The sequence below is a fragment of the Triticum urartu genome, chromosome 3 (genome assembly GCF_003073215.2).
Source record: "Triticum urartu cultivar G1812 chromosome 3, Tu2.1, whole genome shotgun sequence".
Taxonomy (NCBI): domain Eukaryota; kingdom Viridiplantae; phylum Streptophyta; class Magnoliopsida; order Poales; family Poaceae; genus Triticum; species Triticum urartu.
The window spans coordinates 716,975,617-716,993,553 of NC_053024.1; the positions used below are offsets into that span (position 1 = coordinate 716,975,617).

A 17,937-nucleotide genomic window follows, 5' to 3' on the forward strand; every position below is an offset into this window, starting at 1 on the left:
CATCTGTAGTGTTTTCATATATGTAGTAATCAGTGTTTACTTTGGCTTTTTTGCATTTTTTATTACTTGTCTCATTTCTCGGTTGTTTATTTTTTTCAGACTGCTCAGGAACTTCTTGAGCTTGTTGAGGATAGGAACAAAGTAAACCCAAGATATTTGTTGATTGGTCAGAGTCTCTTATTATTGAGGTGTTGGAATGTTTGTCCCGGTGGCCTTTGCACGAAAACACTGCTCCTGCAACAAAAGTTTCTGTCAGCGAGGATACTTCACAGAATAAATTCTCTTTTGGTTAGTTGCATTTTTTCCCTTGTATTTTTGCTTTCTCATTTTATGTATTCATTTTGACTTTTATTAGTTTAGTTTTTGTGTCTTTGTTTACTTTATCTCATTTTTGTTGCTTTGTTTCGAGATGTTGTGCATGCAATAAGTCCGTTTCTATTCAGACCGTTATTCCTGATAAGAAATGTGCAAGCATTGAGGATATTCCATCCAGTGAAGTACATGTAGAGATTCCAAATGTAGGCTAGGCTACCCCTAATGCTACTCGTGATGTTACTGATGGTGGTATTCACAATCCAGTGTTAATCTCTAGTACTTCTACAGCTCATAAAGCGGATCAGGTTCTTTTTCTTTTTTAGTCATCTTTTTTATGGTTCTGGATAGTTCCAGTGTTAATTTTTTTCATGTAATTGTTTTGTCCCCTTTGTTTTGGTAGAGTGTGTCAAATCAAGACACAATTCATTCCTTGTCTATCTTCGGTGAAGCTAATGCTGAAGCTGGTACTTCAAAGGATATGTTCTCAGCAAGAGCAGATTCATCTCATGGTATTTTTTGTTTTAATTTATTTGCATATATCCTTTGTCCTCTGCTTTTCCTTTTTGAATTGATTGTTTATCTTCTTGTGTTTATTCTTTTCTTTTTGTAGGTTATTTTCCTTCAGCAACTGGATGTGCTATTCCTGTCGTTGGTTATAGCATGTTGGAATCAGGTATTCACTATGTAATTTGCCCATAGTTTTCAGTGTAATTTAACATAGGATCATTGTGTAATTCTTCTTCTTGTTTCAGTATAATTCAATACAGAATTACTGTGAAATTCATCCCGTAGTTTCAGTGCAACTCATTGTAGAATTACTGTGTAACCTATAGTTTCAGTAATTATATTAGAGTTACTGTGTAATTCTTCTCGTAGCTTCAGTGTAATTCACTATATAATTACTGTGTAATTCATCCTGTAGTTTCAGTGTATTTATGCAAGTTACTGTCTAATTGTAAAGTTTTTTGGCTATGTAATTCCCTGACTTTTTATATGAGCCATGATTCCAGTGTAAGTTCCCCTAGATTTCACGATGGTTTATATATGTATTTAGAGTGTATTTTTTGTAAACCGGGTCAGGCTTTTGCCCGACCCGTTTTTGCCGAAATACAGAAAATAAAGTGGCTGGTGGGAGGGTTTTTTGGGACATACAGGTGTCATTTTCATTTGCTACGAAATTTGAATGTTGTTAAATTAATGTCAAATAGACTGTCCCTTGCTTTGTTATTATAGGAAAAAGATTAGGCCGGACTTAAACGAGCCAAGACTTATTGGCGGGGCCTTAACAAACTCTGAGAGGCCAGCTACAAAGTCTCCGGCCCACTAAAGACCCCGTCTCCGAGTCCTAGGACAATTCTTCTCACCAAGCGGCGGCGGCACCGTCACCGTCACGAACACTTCTTCTTCCTCCACAAAAACCAGAGCACGCCGCCCGCCAGACTCGCTAACACTTATTTTTCCCCATCGAATCCAAAACTCGCGCGAGAAGTTTGCAATGTCGTCGGCAGCGTCCGAAATCGACCCCTCCGTGGCGCCCCACATCGTCGTTGAGGAGTCGTCCCGCGCCGGAGGCAGCCGAGAGGAGGCGCTCCCGGAGGCTGCGGCGGTGGAAGCAGTAGTCGACACAGAGGCAGAGCCGGCGGATGGGGAGGAAGAAGGGGAGTGCGGGTTGTGCCTGTACATGGAAGCCGGAGGCTGCAAGGAGGCGTTCGTGTCGTGGATGGAGTGCGTGCAGGCGCCGGAGAAGGCGGGCTCCGACATGGTCGACCGCTGCTCCCAAGCTATCACCGACCTCAAGAAGTGCATGGACGCCCACGCCGACTACTACGCCCCCGTGCTCCAGGCTGAGCAGACCGTCTCCGACCAAGCCGAAGCCGCCATCGCTGCTGCCACCGCCGATGCAAGCAAGAACAAGGGAGAGGAATCCGCTCTCTCCCCGGACACTGATGAGACCAAGATGGAAGAAGCACTTGTCGTGTCTGCCGCCACCGCTGCCGATGAGAAGGACGTGGTGGTTGGGCAGGAGGCTACTTCCTCCACGGCCGCCGAGTGGGTGAAGAAAGAAGAAGCAATCGTCGAGAAGGCAGAGTCCTTGTCTTTGGGTAACTAATAATTGCCTGGTTAGAATTTTGAGCTCGTAATAACTTTGTGTTCACTATGAGTTATGATCTGATTGAGGCGCATGAGTCTAGTTTTTATCCCCTTGGGGGAAATTGTTGGACATGATGCGCAATTTACTGGAAAATTTCTGGATGGTTTTATATGGTAGGTTACATACTCATCATGTTTGTGCTTGATGCATTGACATTATTATATCTCTAGAACTACTCCTGGTGACCATGAAGATACACAATTTGCTTTAGAATTTGTTGATGCTTTTATATTAAAATATCGGCTACATATTCACCACGTCTGTTGCTTGATGCATTGGCATTATATAACGTTGATCTAAGTCCTGATGACTGCGATGTCTAATAAAGTGGCCTTCGGTTGCTTTGGATCTGCCATGCCGAGTAAGTTTGAAATGGATACCATAATTGATGGCCCGGCCCCCGCGTCGCTCCGCTTGGGGCGACTCGGGTGGCGACCAACCCTAGCCGCCGAACCTTCCCTCCCGCCTCCCCCCTCCCCCCTCGCCGCCGCCCGAGGAGACCTCCGGCGCCGTCCGCGGGGTCGTCAAGGACGGCGGCGGCGAGGATCTGCTGCTCCCGCCTGGAGGGCTCCGGACGCCGAGGCGGCGCTGTCTCTTCTGCAAGCGGCGTCGCAGGTGGTGCCCCTTCGTTTCCTCGGCCGCGAGGGTGGCGAGGGACGGCGGGAGCTGTCGCCGGCTGCAGCGGGTGTTGCGCCCCCCTCGCTCGCGGCTGGATCTGAAGGCAGTCTCCCTCCCCCACGCAGCACTTGGCCCCGCCGAATCTGGTCATCGGTGGCCTCTGGCCGCCGGATCCGTTGTCGGGCTGCCTGGAGGTGCGGACCGAACCGGGAGAAATCCTTGGCTGGTGTGCTCTAGCCACGACGGCGGCGACATCGGCCGGTGTCGTTCCCTTCCTCGGAGGCGTCGTCGAGGTTCGTGCCCTCTCCCTCCCGCTCCATGCCCAGGAGAAATCCCATGTCTTGCTGAGACAGGTCGACAACGGCGCGGTGTGCGTCGCCTTCTTCTTGAAGGTGCCGGCTTGGGCAAGGTGGGAGAATGCTATGGTGCTGGGCGATGGTGGCTGGGTTGCTGTGTCTTCGGCAAGGGATTTGGAGCATGGTGCTTTTGTCTCTGAATTAGTGTTGGTCCGTTGTCCTCTCGATGGTCGTTGGCCGATCTGTGCTTACTTGCTCAACATCTTTGCCTTGGGCAGGGAGGGGATAGGGATCCTCTCCTTTGTGTTGGCAGCAACCAGATGCGGTTGCAAGGCCACGGAGCTGATTCTGCGGGTTGTTCTGATTCCAGTTATGGATGCTCCATTTTCTCCTTGCTGTTGGTTTGTTCAGTGATAGCTCCCTTGTGCAGTTTTTCCTCTTCGTGCTTGTATCAGTGGGCTGCGGTGTGGACTTGCATCTGGTATCCTTCGTGCAGCGGTGTGTCGAGCTGAGTATCTCCCTTGGTGCTCAGAATCATGCCCTCTCCTTGCTCTAGGGAGGGCAATTTCATCTTCCGGCGGTCCAGCGCCTTTCGAGCCAAGGCGAGGGGCAGGGGTCCCCTCCGGATTTGGAGAGGAGTGGCATGTTTTCGATGTGCACCTTCCAGGGTAGATGAGGGCTCGGTTCATCGACGTTGGGCAATGGCTCCACCCGAAGTTCCCCTCTGTTTGTCCTACTGATTATAGTTCACTTGGAGGACTCCGTAGACTACAAGCTAGTGCTTATTCTGTTTACTTCTACTAGTAAGCATGCACGTGCAACGCACGGCTCTCAAATATAAAAAAAGTTTTATTAATTTTATTTATGTTTAATCAAGTAAATGTGTTCGTGCGTTGCAACAGGAGAAACAAAATTCTTGCGTTCCCTCGCGACTAATATGTGTTCTACTTATTCTCTTTCAAAGCTCGCACTCTCATGAGTCGTATTCACCTGGTCACCTCATCATCAAGTACGCGGACACATGCTTGGGGTTGTCACGGTCGAACATGTACTTTATGAACTCTGCCTTCTTCCCAGCTCTTGTCGTGTGGCCGTCATGCGTGCTCAAAGCAAAACTCGGTTATATGATAAAGTTGAATTCACTAAAGAAATTTTTAAAAATAATAATTAAAAGGGTAACAAAATATGTTTTTTAGTGTAAACAAGAATGGTTGGGAGGATTTCCAAGGAGTCATGAACCGGAGTCAGAGAAACTCTCATAGGTCCCCTAAAACATTTCCCATCAATCAACGCATAGGGACTCACCTATAAAAATCCTCACTTACAATTTGTTTAACTCCAGCAGACCTCTAAACCTCAATGTCCTATATTTTATTAATTTTATGGAAATATCATACATTCATCATTGTAGTACCTTGCATTTTCATTTGAATGAACATTGGTACAATACAGAACTAACACATGAAACAGACAACCAAATAAAACTTAGTAATTCGAAGGCATCTCCGCTCATGCCAAGGAAAATCCCACTCATCGTGTATCGCGTTGCGGAACACATCCAATAGTTATTAATTATTACACTTAATAGTGAAAATACATCTCCGTTAAGTAAAAATGGAACACAAATCAGAACAATCGAATTACCATGGACCTACACGGCCGGTAAGGGCACTCTCAAATCATCTCAAACACATATGATTCTCCAAATTTACATAGATCGATATCTAATTAGTTCACATACATGGATTAAACTCCAGTGCATATAGCCAGAATCATTTGTCCTCCGCATGGCAAAAATCTACGAGATCACAAATCTTAAAATTGCGAAGTTTATGTTGCCATCTTGTATCCGTAATATTTGTTATCCCATATTTTGTCATGGCCGATGACCCACATCTGTGAAGTAATAAAACCGATGCCAGTGCATGATCTTGCTTTCACAGTGTAATATGTTGTTCTAGTGAAAGCAAGTAGGAGTGGATAACTGCACCCGAGTCCACCTTCAGTTCTGCCCCTGAACTCCCTGCTTATGTACAGAGCATGCTAAAGTCTCACACCCCTGCAGTTGAAAACTTAAAACAGTATAAACATGCATGTGCAACACATGTCTTACAAATATAAATGTTGATAATCACCATAGATGCTAATAAGTACTATATTATTGGATGTTGTATGTTTTTGCTAAATTTTTAAACATTTTGTTAACTACAATAACAATCAAGCAGACAATATGGTATTTTACTTCAAGAGTTCACACACGTATAGTTTTTGTATGTCAAGAACACAGAGATACTGAGTGCTGATGACCTGATGCGTAGATGAATTTAACCCATTTGCCAGCTAAAATGTAACACACCACATTAAAGTAGTACTACTATCTAAAATAATATATCACATGCACTAAAGTATTAGAAATATCTTTCAACAAGTATCATCAAATAAATTGAGGTAGATACATGTGGAAACCCTACCGTTGCAAGGTTCAAATCATCAAATATCATCTATTCCAACACATGGATAAATTCGGGCAGTCCATTTGTAGTTGGTTGGCTGTCTGGCCCTTTGCAATACAGTATTAGTTAGCTCCAACCAAATAAATTGTTCTTAAGCTCTGCAAAGACACCTCTTATGTAGCATTCAAGGGAATAAAATCAGTCAAAAATAACAGATATACGGGTATAGAAGCGAGCAGGAATTTGGAGGATCACGGCACTCTCATGCTCTACTGCTTGCTCTTCAAAAGAGAACAAGTCATTGAAGAGCACCACACGCCGAACACTTTTTATCAAGTACCTCGTGGGAAATAGCAACAACAATAAATCGTGAAAAATTAACCGTGTGTAACGCACGTCTCAAGCTCTAACCCAGGGAGATTCACATGGTATAAAAATAAAGCAACTGTTGAAAAAAAATGTGTACTCAATGTTGTGATGCCATTCAAATAGTATTTTCAAAACAAAGTCACCATTGTGGTCATGATGCTGCATAGAGCAACACCCCGGATCCCTCATGGGCCTATATGGCCGGAGACCTTGGTGGGCGTGTATCCCGGCAACGCCATCTGCGGCCTGATGACTACGACAAAGAATTTGCTCCAGAAGTATAGCTAGCAGTTACTGTATTGTTGGTACGTGACTACTCCGCCACCCCGTCCACTGTTGAGGCTCTTTTGATAGCAGGTGTTGGCCCTAGCTGTGTTAGTGAAAACTAAAGTGATTTTTGAATTTTCAGGTTTAGAGAAATAGGCAGTGCCTAGCTGGCCACACATCTGAACCTCTCTATATGCAAATTGGAGCGCACAAACCAAGTGAGTTAGCTTCTAAAAAATGAAGACAAAGAGGTTGGTCGGGATACAAGCTCGCCAATGTAGGATTCAGTCATTGCCAAGCACGTGCCAAGCAAGGGTCAATGCCATCAAATAATTTGTGGATGATTCTATCAATACCATGCAAGGATCGTTTTGAGTGACGTCGGCATCTCACTTTTCCAATGACCCCCGGCTCCCGGCATCGCCGCTGTGCAATCCAGCCGGCAACAGACAAACAAGCAACACACACACACGCCAGCAAAGAAATCATGCCATACCTCCTGGAACTGGAACCACATTTTGATTTTATGTATGAATCGAAAGATTATTCATGCCCATAGAAAATTGAGTTTTCTCAATATTTATGTTCAAGCAGTCAAAGAAGTAACAAGCGTGCACTGCAGATGTTTCAGTGAATGGAAGAGGAGATAAGATGAGAATAAAGTGTTGATGATTCAGTGTTAAACAACCAGTCCATCCATTGGATAGTTTCACTGAGCATTTGAATTTGATAATGGAAAGCAGTACCTGATTATTTATAGCAGATGTCCACCTGGGAGTCTTTTTTATGAGGTTAACATCAGTACAAGAAACACTTGCAAGTTGTTAAACCAAAGACATTGTGTTAGAATATAACTTGGAAGTAATAATCAGAATATCCTGAATATAATTCAGCTTGCACTTCCATGAATCAATCAGAGATAAAGTTGATATTTATTTGACATTCAATCAAATTAAATTTGAAGCAAGGTAGAAAGATGCAAGTCACGGCAGGGACAAAAACTATCAATTGATGAATTACCTACTCAAGGGTGTGGTGACTGCAGCCTCGTGCGGCATGGAATGACGGGAACGCACAGAGGAGATGCAAGTGACGACACTTGTGCATGGCTGCATGCGGCAAATACCTCGGTGGGAAAGCAGTGGCCATGATGAAATTCTTGACAACACCCTGTAATCAAGAATATAAATGTTGATATAAACTTAAAATTTAGGACTGCTTGATGACTATAAACTTGACAGTAAAGATGTGCATCGCTGAAAAATGACAAATGAAGTTCAGAACGACGGGTAGATGACAATAAATTTCAGAATCTAAAATGGTGATCCACGACATACTCTTGGTTACATCAATTTGAGAAGCACCGGAAGAGAAGTTGAAGCATCACATCACTGAGGAAATACCGTAAAGAAAACAAATCTGAGATGGAAGACCTCCGGCGCGACGGCCTCATGACTGAAGCTTCTTGGCGTGTCCTCTAGCTGCGGATTGGGGAGATGACGGATACGACACGGGGACGGCGGGGAGGGTCGGCGAGGGCCACTGGGAGGGCGCTGGCATGTCCCCTGACAACAGATTGAGGAGACGACGGGTACGGCGCGGGGCCGGCGGGGAGGGCCGACAAGCGCCACCGGCAGGGCGCTGGTGCAGCCGACCGGGCAACGGGGTGGGCACTCTTGGGGCTGGCGGAGGAGGAAGGGAGTGGTAGCTTCACGTGGGTAAGAGAGGCAGGCGGCGGGGAGCACCGGTTCTTTTGGGCAGGCGGCGTAGCGAGTACAACCACGGCTGCGGGGATGCGCCCCGATCCAACTCCGCGCGCTAGGCGGCCGCCGGAGCCCGCTCGCCGGCGAGCACCTCCTTAGCAGCCACCAGGCCTTACTTCTCCTCCCCTGTCCTCTTATCCTCCCCGAAGATGCGCCGCCTCCCCGATCGTGTTGTTTCTCCTGTATCATATCTTGCCTTTTTTTCCTCGTATGGCTGAACCAATGCGGGCGGCAGAGTTTTCGTCCGCCCAGGAAAATCGCTAAACGCAGTTTGGGGTGAGGCTTAGTGTAATCTTAATCGTTAGATTAAATTAAATGATCTTGATCTGAGGCTGCAATTGGTCCGTACTGTTCTGTGTAGATTAGTGTGGGTGCACTTAGCGATGAATATGTTTGCTTGTTTAATAGTAGTAGAGATATGATATACACGCTTCATGGATTGATATTATTATATCTCTGATTAAGTCATCATGGCGAGATACTCCCAGTGACGGATGTCTAGTACATCGTCTTTGAGTTGTACTGGATGCAGACGCACGCGTTGCAGACTAGATTATGTTTTATATATTTGAAAAATACCAATTTCATATATTTCAAAAACTATCCTTTAACAAAACAATTTCACTCGTTTTCACATGACGAAATCGCATCCTGGCCCGCGGTGTCATGGCCTTGATTTTTATTTCAAAACACTGTCATTTTAAAACTAATTTGAAATAATTAGCTTCACATTGTGTAAGTAACTAGTTTCACATTTTTGGAATAATAAGTTTCACATATTTCACACTGAAATATGTTTCACATGCATGAAAAACAAATTTCACTCATTTCAAAAAATTGGTTTGACTAAATTCAAAAAGGTTATTCCACTTACTTCTGAAAATATATTTCACTCATTCGGAACGTTGAAATATATAGAATGGGGCTGCGTTCCCTTACGTCATTTCGGTGTTTGATCGTCTGCCTGCTACTTACTGGACATAGTTGACTTACAAAAAAAATGAAAAAATGAAAAAGATATCAAGATTTTGAAATGTGTATGAAATTTTCAAAAAATGTTCACGAAATTATAAAAAAGTTCATCAGATATGAAGAAATGTCATTGAATTTGAAAAGAAGATCATCAAATTTGAAAAAAGTTCATCAAACTTGAAAAATAGTTCATAGAATTTGATAAAAGTTCATCAAAAATAAAAAAACATTGCATTTGAACAAAAGTTCATCAAATTATTAAAAAATGTTTATCAAATTAAAAAAATCATCAATTTTGGAAAGCAGTTCATCAAATTAGTAAAAAATTCATCAATTTTGGAAAAAAATCAGAAATTTTAAAATGTTCACAGATTTTTTCTACAAATGCAAAAAGATGGGGAAAATATTATTTTGGGAAAAACGAATTTGAAAAATAAATAAAATAACAAAAAGAAAAGAAGAAAAAATTTAAAAAATAAAACCGCCTTGGAAATGACCAACGAACCGGGACCAAAACCAACAATAAAAAACAAGTTAGAAAGCAATAGTTGTTTGATGGCATAATGGTTACTGTCATTGGCGTCGAAGAAAGTGATCGCGAGTTTGAACTGCGGCGGTGCATCTTTTTTGAACGTTTTAACAGAAAAGGTAGGAGATATATGGGCCGGCCCAGCTCGCAGCGGAGGTGTGGTGCGTTTTAGGCACCCGTTTGCGAAAAGAGCTATAACAGGCACATGAAGCAGCGCCGGTCGTTGGAGGAGAGAGTGTTTGCTTCGTGGGATCTTTTTTTCCACACGATAAGTGCCTGGATAAACATGCACCCCAATGAGTCAACGTGTTCACTGTGCTCAGCGAAGAACAGTACTCCCTCCGGCCTAGTTTATAAGGCCCCTTTCATTTTGAGCCAAAGTTTGATCAGTAATTTAACTAATAAATATAAAGTATATATTACGAAAACTATATCATAGAAAACTTTTTTCAAATACAAATCCAACAATATACTTTGTGTAGCATATACTTTATGTATATATTAGTTAAATACATAGTCAAATTTGGACACAGACTACAAAATCACTACGAGGGCCTCCATCCTGCACATGCATACGGCGGGCAGTGAGCTGGCCACCGGCACAGTCCGTCGGCGCCGCCACGTTGCGTGTACGTACATACGCGCGCGCTGACGGGTCGTGAACCAACGGCACGCGGCGGCGCCATCCCGGCCGCGACGACGACTTCCACGCCGGAATTCCACGTGCTTCCTTTCCATACCGATCCCGATCCGCGTCCAGGTCGCCGCGATCCACCGATCCACCGATCGCTTATAGTATAAAAAACCACGCTCCATCGATCGTTCTTGCACCACAGTGCTCGATCCACTATCTCATCACATCACGATCAAGTCACACACAGCCCACGACGATGATGCACCGTGCTACGATCGTCGGCGTCGTCGCGCTTATCGGCGTCCTTCTCGTCGGCAGCGGGGTTCGAGCGCAGCCGCCGCAGCGGTTTGACTACCCGGCGGCGAGGGCGCCCACGACCTGGGCCAACACGGACGCCGGCCTGCCGCACCACGTGGTCTACACCGACGGCTCCGTGGCGCGCGTGGCCCTGCTGCGGCTCAACCCGGCCGGCTACGGCCCCTCCTACGCCTTCGGCTTCTTCTGCACCGGCCACGGCGCGGCCCCGTGCGCCGACTTCCTCCTCGGCGTCGCCGTCGTGTACTCCAACAGCGGCGCGCTCATCACGTCCACCACGACCGGCGTCCCGCAGGTCGTCTGGTCGGCCAACCGTGGCAGCCCCTTGGGCGAGGGTGCCGCAGCGGAGCTCACGCCTGAGGGCGACCTCGTGCTCAGGTCGGCCAACGGCTCGGCGGTGTGGTCCGCCGGCACCAAGGGCCGGTCCGTCGCCGGGGTGACCATCGGAAGCGACGGCAACCTCGTGCTGCTCGACGGGCGCAACGCCACGGTGTGGCAGTCGTTCGACCACCCCACAGACGCGCTACTCGTCGGGCAGTCACTCGGGCACGGTGCGCGGCTCACCGCCAATACGTCGGCTGCTGACTGGCGCGACGGCAGGTTCTACCTCGCCGTCGAGGACGACGCCCTGAGCGCATACGTCAACGCCACGCCGCCGCAGCGCTACTACCACCTCGGCTTCGGCGAGACCGCTGCCGGCGCCCACGCGACGTACACAAACGGCAGCCTCACGGTCTCCGCGCGGCCCGGAGCGCCGTCGCTGGCGACCATCCAGCTGCCCACCGTCGTGGCCGGCACGGTGCAGTACATGCGGCTGGAGCACGATGGCCACCTCCGGCTCTACGAGTGGCGCTCCGGCTCGGGCTGGGCGCCGGTGTTCGACGTGCTGCGCCTCTTCCCGGACGGCGGCTGCGCGTACCCAACCGTCTGCGGCGCGTACGGCGTGTGCACGGACGACACGCAGTGCAGCTGCCCCGACGCGGCCAACTTCCGCGCGGTGGACTTCCGGAGGCCCAACCGCGGCTGCGTCCCGACGAATCCACCGGCGACGTCCTGCGACTCATCGTCGCGGGGGCGGCGCGCGCAGCACCGGCTGGTGTCGCTGCCGGGCACGGGCTACTTCAACGACCACGCCACGAGCATGCGCGCCATGGAGAGGGTGAGCGAGGAGGCGTGCAAGAAGGCGTGCCTGGACGACTGCGCGTGCGCGGCGGCGCAGTTCTACTACGGCCGCGACGCCGGCGACGGGTTCTGCTACCTGCAGTCGGAGGTGTTCTCGCTGCAGACAGTGCGGCCGGAGGTGGTGCACTACAACTCCACCATGCGTATCAAGGTGCAGGCCAAGTCAGCCAGGATCTGATGATGGCTCTCCTCAGCACTACACATACATGCATCACGGCAAGGTTCACGAAAAAGTTTGTTACCAATAAAGTTCTCGGTTATTTGTACAAAATCCGTTTAATTAATGTCGGACGTGAGAATGACATGAATCTTTTCTCCATTCTTTCTACGTTAAGAGCATCTTCGATAAGTCATGTAAAAGGCTCCCCTAAAATGTATTATGCAGTGTGTCTCCGGCGGATCTCGCACGATTCGAAAAGTGGTTGTCTTTGATGTATCCAATTTTTGTTCGTCTTTGTTCATGTGTCTTGAAGTTGGATCCCTTCGATCTAAGTTTCTTTTCATCGGCGAGAGATGTAGTTCTGATGCATTGGTCCCATGGGGCTTTAGTACGGCGATCCAGACTGTCTACTACAACAAGTTATGCCTGACTCTGGCGAGGGAGGGGTGATAATGGCAGCGCGCGTTCGGCTCACTTCAATGCCATGCCTGACTCTGGCGAGGGAGGGGTGATAATGGCAGCGCGCGTTCGGCTCACTTCAATGCTTGTAGTTGTTGCTAGATGGTCTACAAATGTGGATGTATTGTTATTTCTTGTGTTCGCTGTATCGAAGATGAATAAATTGAAAAAATTTCCTGAAAATTTTTGGATATAGGGTGTCCTTATAATTTAGTGTCCCCGATACGCCCTCCTCTAAAACTGCTTTTCTTCTATTCATCTTTAAGCTAACATACAGATGGCATATGCATCTCTATTTTATATCAACATAATAATTCAAATAATGTTGTTTCTGACACACATAATTCATCATTTCAAAACCACAATTTATGAAGTTGTTCAATATTCAAATTCAAATTAAAACATAACAAATGGTCTATTTTTTTCTGAGGAACCGATAGGAGCACCGTCTTTTCATTTCAGACCAGAAACGAAAAGTTTATGTACAGAGGTGACAAGTTTTTACGGGAAAAACTGCCAGAAAACTGCAAAAAGAAAACTGTCAAAATATTCAAAGTATAAACATAATAAATGGTCTAAGTCAATCAAACAAATAAATATATAAATAAGTGTATTGACTAAAAGGGACCACATGTGTTGTTCATGCCCCGCATGATTTTTGATTTACCGATGCATCTCAAGAAATTTCTGAAATCCACGTTCACCCCTCTATGGCACAACAACTGGCACATAAACTTTGTTCCCCTCGTTCTCATAGCGAAAATCTTGTTGTTGTTCCCAGTCGTCCTCTGTGATCACATAATGGGAGCACACACGCGGTCAATGATGAGCCACAAATCGTTTTGGTGTCAGAATCTTGCAAAGCCACGAACAATGGGAACGCGAGCTTGCAGAATTTCAAATGTCCGTTTGACATGCTTTCTACACGTTTCTTGATGCATCACATAGTGAATTCTCCTGTTATCTTGAGGTCTGATAGCGAAAGTGCCTAAGAGCATCTCTAGCAGACCCGTATAAGACCCCGACCCACAAAATAACCGTCAAAATAAGCGTCCGCGCATAAAATGCTGCCCGACCAGACCCAGCAAACGCGTCCAATCCGTAAAAAAATTTGAGGGGCGCGGTAAAATCCCATCCCCAACCTGCGAAAACGCAGGTTTCCGTCTCGCCTCGACGGTGCCCCGTATCCCAAAAAAGCAGTTGGCGGGAGGGGCATTTCAGCCCGTGCCCTTTCCCCACCCCCTTCCACCGCCGCCCGCCATTGGTTCCGCCCGTCCGCCGCCGGCGATTCCGGCCAAATATGCGGGCGGAATCGCGCCAGAGGGGAGGGAGGGGGCGCCCCTACCCTCTTCCACCGAGCCGCTTCAGTGGCTCCCCGGATCCGCCATCCGAGCCGCTTCACCGGCTCACCGGATCTGCCATCCGAGCCGCCCTTAGCCGCCGTCGCCGCCTCGGGATCCACCGTCGTAGAGCCACCGCCTCGAGCAGCCGGTGAGTTCTTGTACTTGTACTTGTGCTTGTGCCGAGCGGTATGCATAGTTGGTTAACGCAACGATTTGAATAATTATTATAATTTGGGTGATTGTTGTATTGTAACATTGACATTTTTTCTTATATTGCGAAATAGTAATTCTGAATATGTGCATATGTGTCCAATTCAGATAAAACCACATTTGATATGCGGGCTGGCACCCGCGTCGGCCAACAAAACCATTTTTCTGCGAACTGTAAACAAGTTTTGCGGGTCGGCGATATACGGGATCTACTAGAGATGCTCTAATAAAGCTTGAGCTCCTCAGATTTAAAGTTTCAATATTTGCAAAAAATACACATATACATCTTCTATAACATTAAGGTCCCTAGTTTTAAAGAGCCCACATTCAATTGAGGTTCAATTAGAATTGGGTCATTTGATTTTGAACAGGTCAACAATTTCTCAAAACCCTCTCATTCAATTCTTTTATACTATACACCATGCTTCCTAATTGTTAGGACCTCACAATTAATTAACATATTTGGTTTAGAACTAGGTCAACTGATTTTGACCGGGTCAAACACTTTCTCAAGCTTTCCCATTCAATTCTTTTACTTCATCATGTTTCCTAATTTTGAAACTCTTCCATTCAATTGAGTTATTTTAATTTTGAATTTTGTTTAGATTTAGACAGGGCAAACGATTTTTCAAATCAATCAGCAACAATCGACCTATAAAAATATATCAATTCCACACATCCTCCCACCAAGTGGAAAAAGTAAGTGTCACCATGTGATATTGTAGCACCAATATAGTAGTACATGCAACCACTAACACATAATTTTTTTCCACATAAATATAGGTTGATTAACGGATAAGACAGAATCACACTACGAATGACATGTCAAGTCACCGCATTATAAAAAAAAATAAAACATACTATCATCTCCCCACCCGCTAACCTAAGTATTCCATCTATTCCAAAATATAAGGGTTATTAGTTTTGTAGAAAATCAAATTTCTTTAACTTTGACCAAGTTTAGAGCAAAAATATTGACTTTACTAGAATATGAAACAAAAAAGTATGGAGATTCATTTCATGATGAATTTAAAAATACCAATATGATATTACATATTTTAATATATATATATGTAGCTTTTATCAAACTTAAAAGTTTGACTTTTCAAAAAAGTAACACATCTTTTTTAAGGCGAACTAGGGTTTGGCTGGTACGCCGCCGGCCGCCGCGCGTGGGTGCCAGCGTTTTCAATCCCAGGACGGCACCGCGGTGCCGTGGCTGGTCTCCCTATCTCCGCACTGTTGTCCGTGGTGGCTGTACACCAAGGTTTTCAGGAGTAGATTGCTTTTGTCTGTTCCATCGTCCACGGCCGGAGGAACATGTCTTGCAGGGAGTTTTGATGTCCTGTGTGTGGATTTCGTGATCTAGTTTGTGTACGTTTGGCGTTGATTTGGTCGTCCGTTGGTGTGGTACTCCATCCGTCCTGACGAACTGATCGTGGACGTCGTCTTCTGTCCCCCCGTCGGCTTTGGCGACAGCAGATTTTTCTTCCCTCCACGGCTTGCCGGCATCAAGGGTTTCTGTTTCATCGAGATTGAGATTGGGTGGAGGACCGCCAATCCCAATGAATCTTATCAGTTGGAACTGCCGGGGAGGGGGAATTCCCGAACAGTTCGCAAAATCGCGACGGTCTCTCAGTCGCATTCCCCCACTTTTGTGTTTCTTTGTGAGACCAGACAGAAAAACTGAAAAGATGAAGAGGATTCGAGGTAGACTTGGGCTGAAGGGTTTTGAAGGGGTGGATGGTAATGGACTCGGTGGTGGTCTAGCTTTGTTTTGGTATATGAGGCATGTGTGGTTGATATTCTGGATAAAGATGGTCGGTTCATTGATGCCTTGGTCCGGATTAATTCAGATGCTGAGCAATGAAGACTTACGTGCGTATATGGAGAACCACGGGTTGAACATAGACACGCGATGTGGACAAATCTCAAGAATCTTAAGAATGTTTGTGACAGACCGTGGTTGGTGGTAGGGGATTTCAACGAAGCCTTGTGGGATTTTGAGCACTTTTCTGCCATGCCAAGACCGGAACCTCAAATGATTGCATTCAGAGACACCCTAGAGGTTTGCGGATTGGTGGACTTGGGGTTCTCAGGGATCCCATTCACGTACGACAATAAACGCAGTGGCGCGGTAACAATGTTCAGGTTCAGTTGGACAGTGCTACAGCAACTAACACTTGGCGAAATTTGTTTCCGGTCTCATCTGTGACACATGTGGTGTCCCCCTGTTCTGACCATGCAGCATTGGTACTGAGAGGGGAGCAGGAACAAGGGCATGTGAAGCCGAAGACTAGGAGGTATGAAGTGTTTTGGGAACGGAATGCAGCTTTGCCGACTGTGATAAGAGAAGCCTGGGACTCGGTGGGCTCCGTCGATAATCTTGGCAAGCTACAGGAAGCTCTACAAAAAACGATGGCAACACTGGGTTCTTAGAGCAGTAGGAAGTTTGGTAATGTAGCGAGAGAGTTGGCTAAATCTCGATCACAGCTTGAGGAGCTGATGAACATGAATGCGGGCAGACAGGAAATCAGAATAATCACAGATAAAATGAATGAGCTCATCTACCAGGAAGAAATGATATGGTAACAAAGGTCCAAATTTTCATGGCTAAAAGAAGGTGATAGGAATACAATTTTTTTCCAAAGTAAAGCTGTATGGAGGGCGAGGAAAAATAAGATCAGAAGTATCACGGACAACATTGGCAATGTTCACACTGATTTTAATGAGATGACAAGCTTGGCTACGGAATATTTCAAGGGCATCTTTTCGGCAGATAATAACCTTGATGCTGCTGAAGTCTTGGAACTGCTAGAAACAAAAATCTCATTGGAGGATAAGGAGAGGTTATGTGCGCCGTTTGGGGAGAAGGAAATTGCTGCTGCTTTGTTTCGGATAGGGCCATTGAAGGCCTCTAGCCCTGATGGATTTCTGGCGCGTTTTTATCAACGTAACTGGAGTACCTTGAAAGATAGTGTGGTTGCGGCAGTAAAGGATTTCTTCACGACAGGAATATTTCCGGAAGGGCTAAAACTCTACTTCTATTGTGCTCATACCGAAAATTCCTAATCCCACCAGCCTAACCCACTACAGGCCAATCAGTCTATGTAATGTTACTTACAAGGTCATCTCTAAATGTCTTGTTAATCGTTTGAGGCCTTTACTGGACGATATCATCTCAATTGAACAAAGTGCATTCATACCGGGAGACTGATTACAGATAATGCCCTTGTTGCTTTTGAGTGTATTCATCATATAAAACAGGAAAAAGATCCAACTAAGAGTTTTTGCGCTTATAAACTTGATCTATCCAAAGCGTATGATCGTGTGGACTGGTCGTTCTTGAAGCAGGTGATGCAAAAGTTGGGTTTCTGTCACAGGCGGGTGGACTGGATAATATCGTGTGTCACCTCTGTGAAACACTCTGTCAGATTAAATGGGACCCTCTTGGATTCATTTACACCATCGTGTGGTCTTCGGCAAGGCGATCCTCTCTCCCCGTTCTTGTTTCTCTTTGTGACCGATGGTTTGTCATCTATTCTCAAACATAAGGTGGCATCAGGTGATATTACTCCCATCAAAGTGTGTAGGCGCGCCCCGGGCATTTCACACTTATTATTTGCGGATGATACTATGTTATTTTTTAGGCTTCCAAGGTTCAAGCGGAAAATTGTGAAATCAGCCATAGAACAATATGGTAAGGCAACCAGACAAAAACTGAATTATGAAAAATGCTCCTTATTATTTGGTAAATCTTGCCCTGCTATTGTGCAAGAGGAAGTTTGAGAAGTGCTGCATGTGGAGTCCACGGTCTTCGAGGAAAAATACTTGGGTCATCCAACACCCGATGGTCGGATGTCTAAAGGACGATTCCAGAACCTCCAAATGAGTTTAACT

The 17,937-nt window shown here is 46.0% G+C and overlaps 2 protein-coding genes across 8 annotated transcripts; one reads left to right on the forward strand and one right to left on the reverse strand.

Moving 5' to 3' along the window:
• Positions 1-5,044: 5,044 nt before the first annotated feature.
• Positions 5,045-8,436, reverse strand: LOC125546153. Of its 7 annotated transcripts, none has more exons than XR_007300464.1 (4): positions 7,874-8,436; positions 7,217-7,640; positions 5,853-5,935; positions 5,045-5,440 (listed from the first exon to the last, which is right to left on the reverse strand). XR_007300464.1 is itself a non-coding variant. In XM_048710317.1 (4 exons), the coding sequence occupies exons 1-4, from the start codon at positions 7,921-7,923 to the stop codon at positions 5,384-5,386; spliced, it is 324 nt and encodes a 107-aa protein (XP_048566274.1). In that variant the 5' UTR covers positions 7,924-8,436; the 3' UTR covers positions 5,045-5,383. The 7 variants fall into 7 exon arrangements, 1 of the variants encoding a protein (XP_048566274.1); XM_048710317.1 differs by lacking the exon at positions 5,853-5,935 and having other exon boundaries at positions 7,217-7,283; positions 7,491-7,640; XR_007300463.1 differs by lacking the exon at positions 5,045-5,440 and having other exon boundaries at positions 5,489-5,935; positions 7,217-7,283; positions 7,491-7,640.
• Positions 8,437-10,340: 1,904 nt separating this feature from the next.
• On the forward strand, positions 10,341-12,320 carry LOC125546152 (EP1-like glycoprotein 2). The gene has a single exon (XM_048710316.1). The coding sequence runs from the start codon at positions 10,625-10,627 to the stop codon at positions 12,041-12,043; it is 1,419 nt and encodes a 472-aa protein (XP_048566273.1). The 5' UTR covers positions 10,341-10,624; the 3' UTR covers positions 12,044-12,320.
• Positions 12,321-17,937: the final 5,617 nt, after the last annotated feature.

Coding starts and splice junctions, on each gene's coding strand:
- LOC125546153 (XM_048710317.1), bottom strand. CDS start 7,923: ATGAGGCCGTCGCGCCGGAGGTCTTCCATCTCAGATTTGTTTTCTTTA. Junction 7,284..7,490: donor GTCACCACACCCTTGAGTAG/GTAATTCATCAA, acceptor ACAACTTGCAAG/TGTTTCTTGTACTGATGTTA. Junction 5,441..7,216: donor CATCTGCTATAAATAATCAG/GTACTGCTTTCC, acceptor TTTCAACTGCAG/GGGTGTGAGACTTTAGCATG.
- LOC125546152 (XM_048710316.1), top strand. CDS start 10,625: ATGATGCACCGTGCTACGATCGTCGGCGTCGTCGCGCTTATCGGCGTC.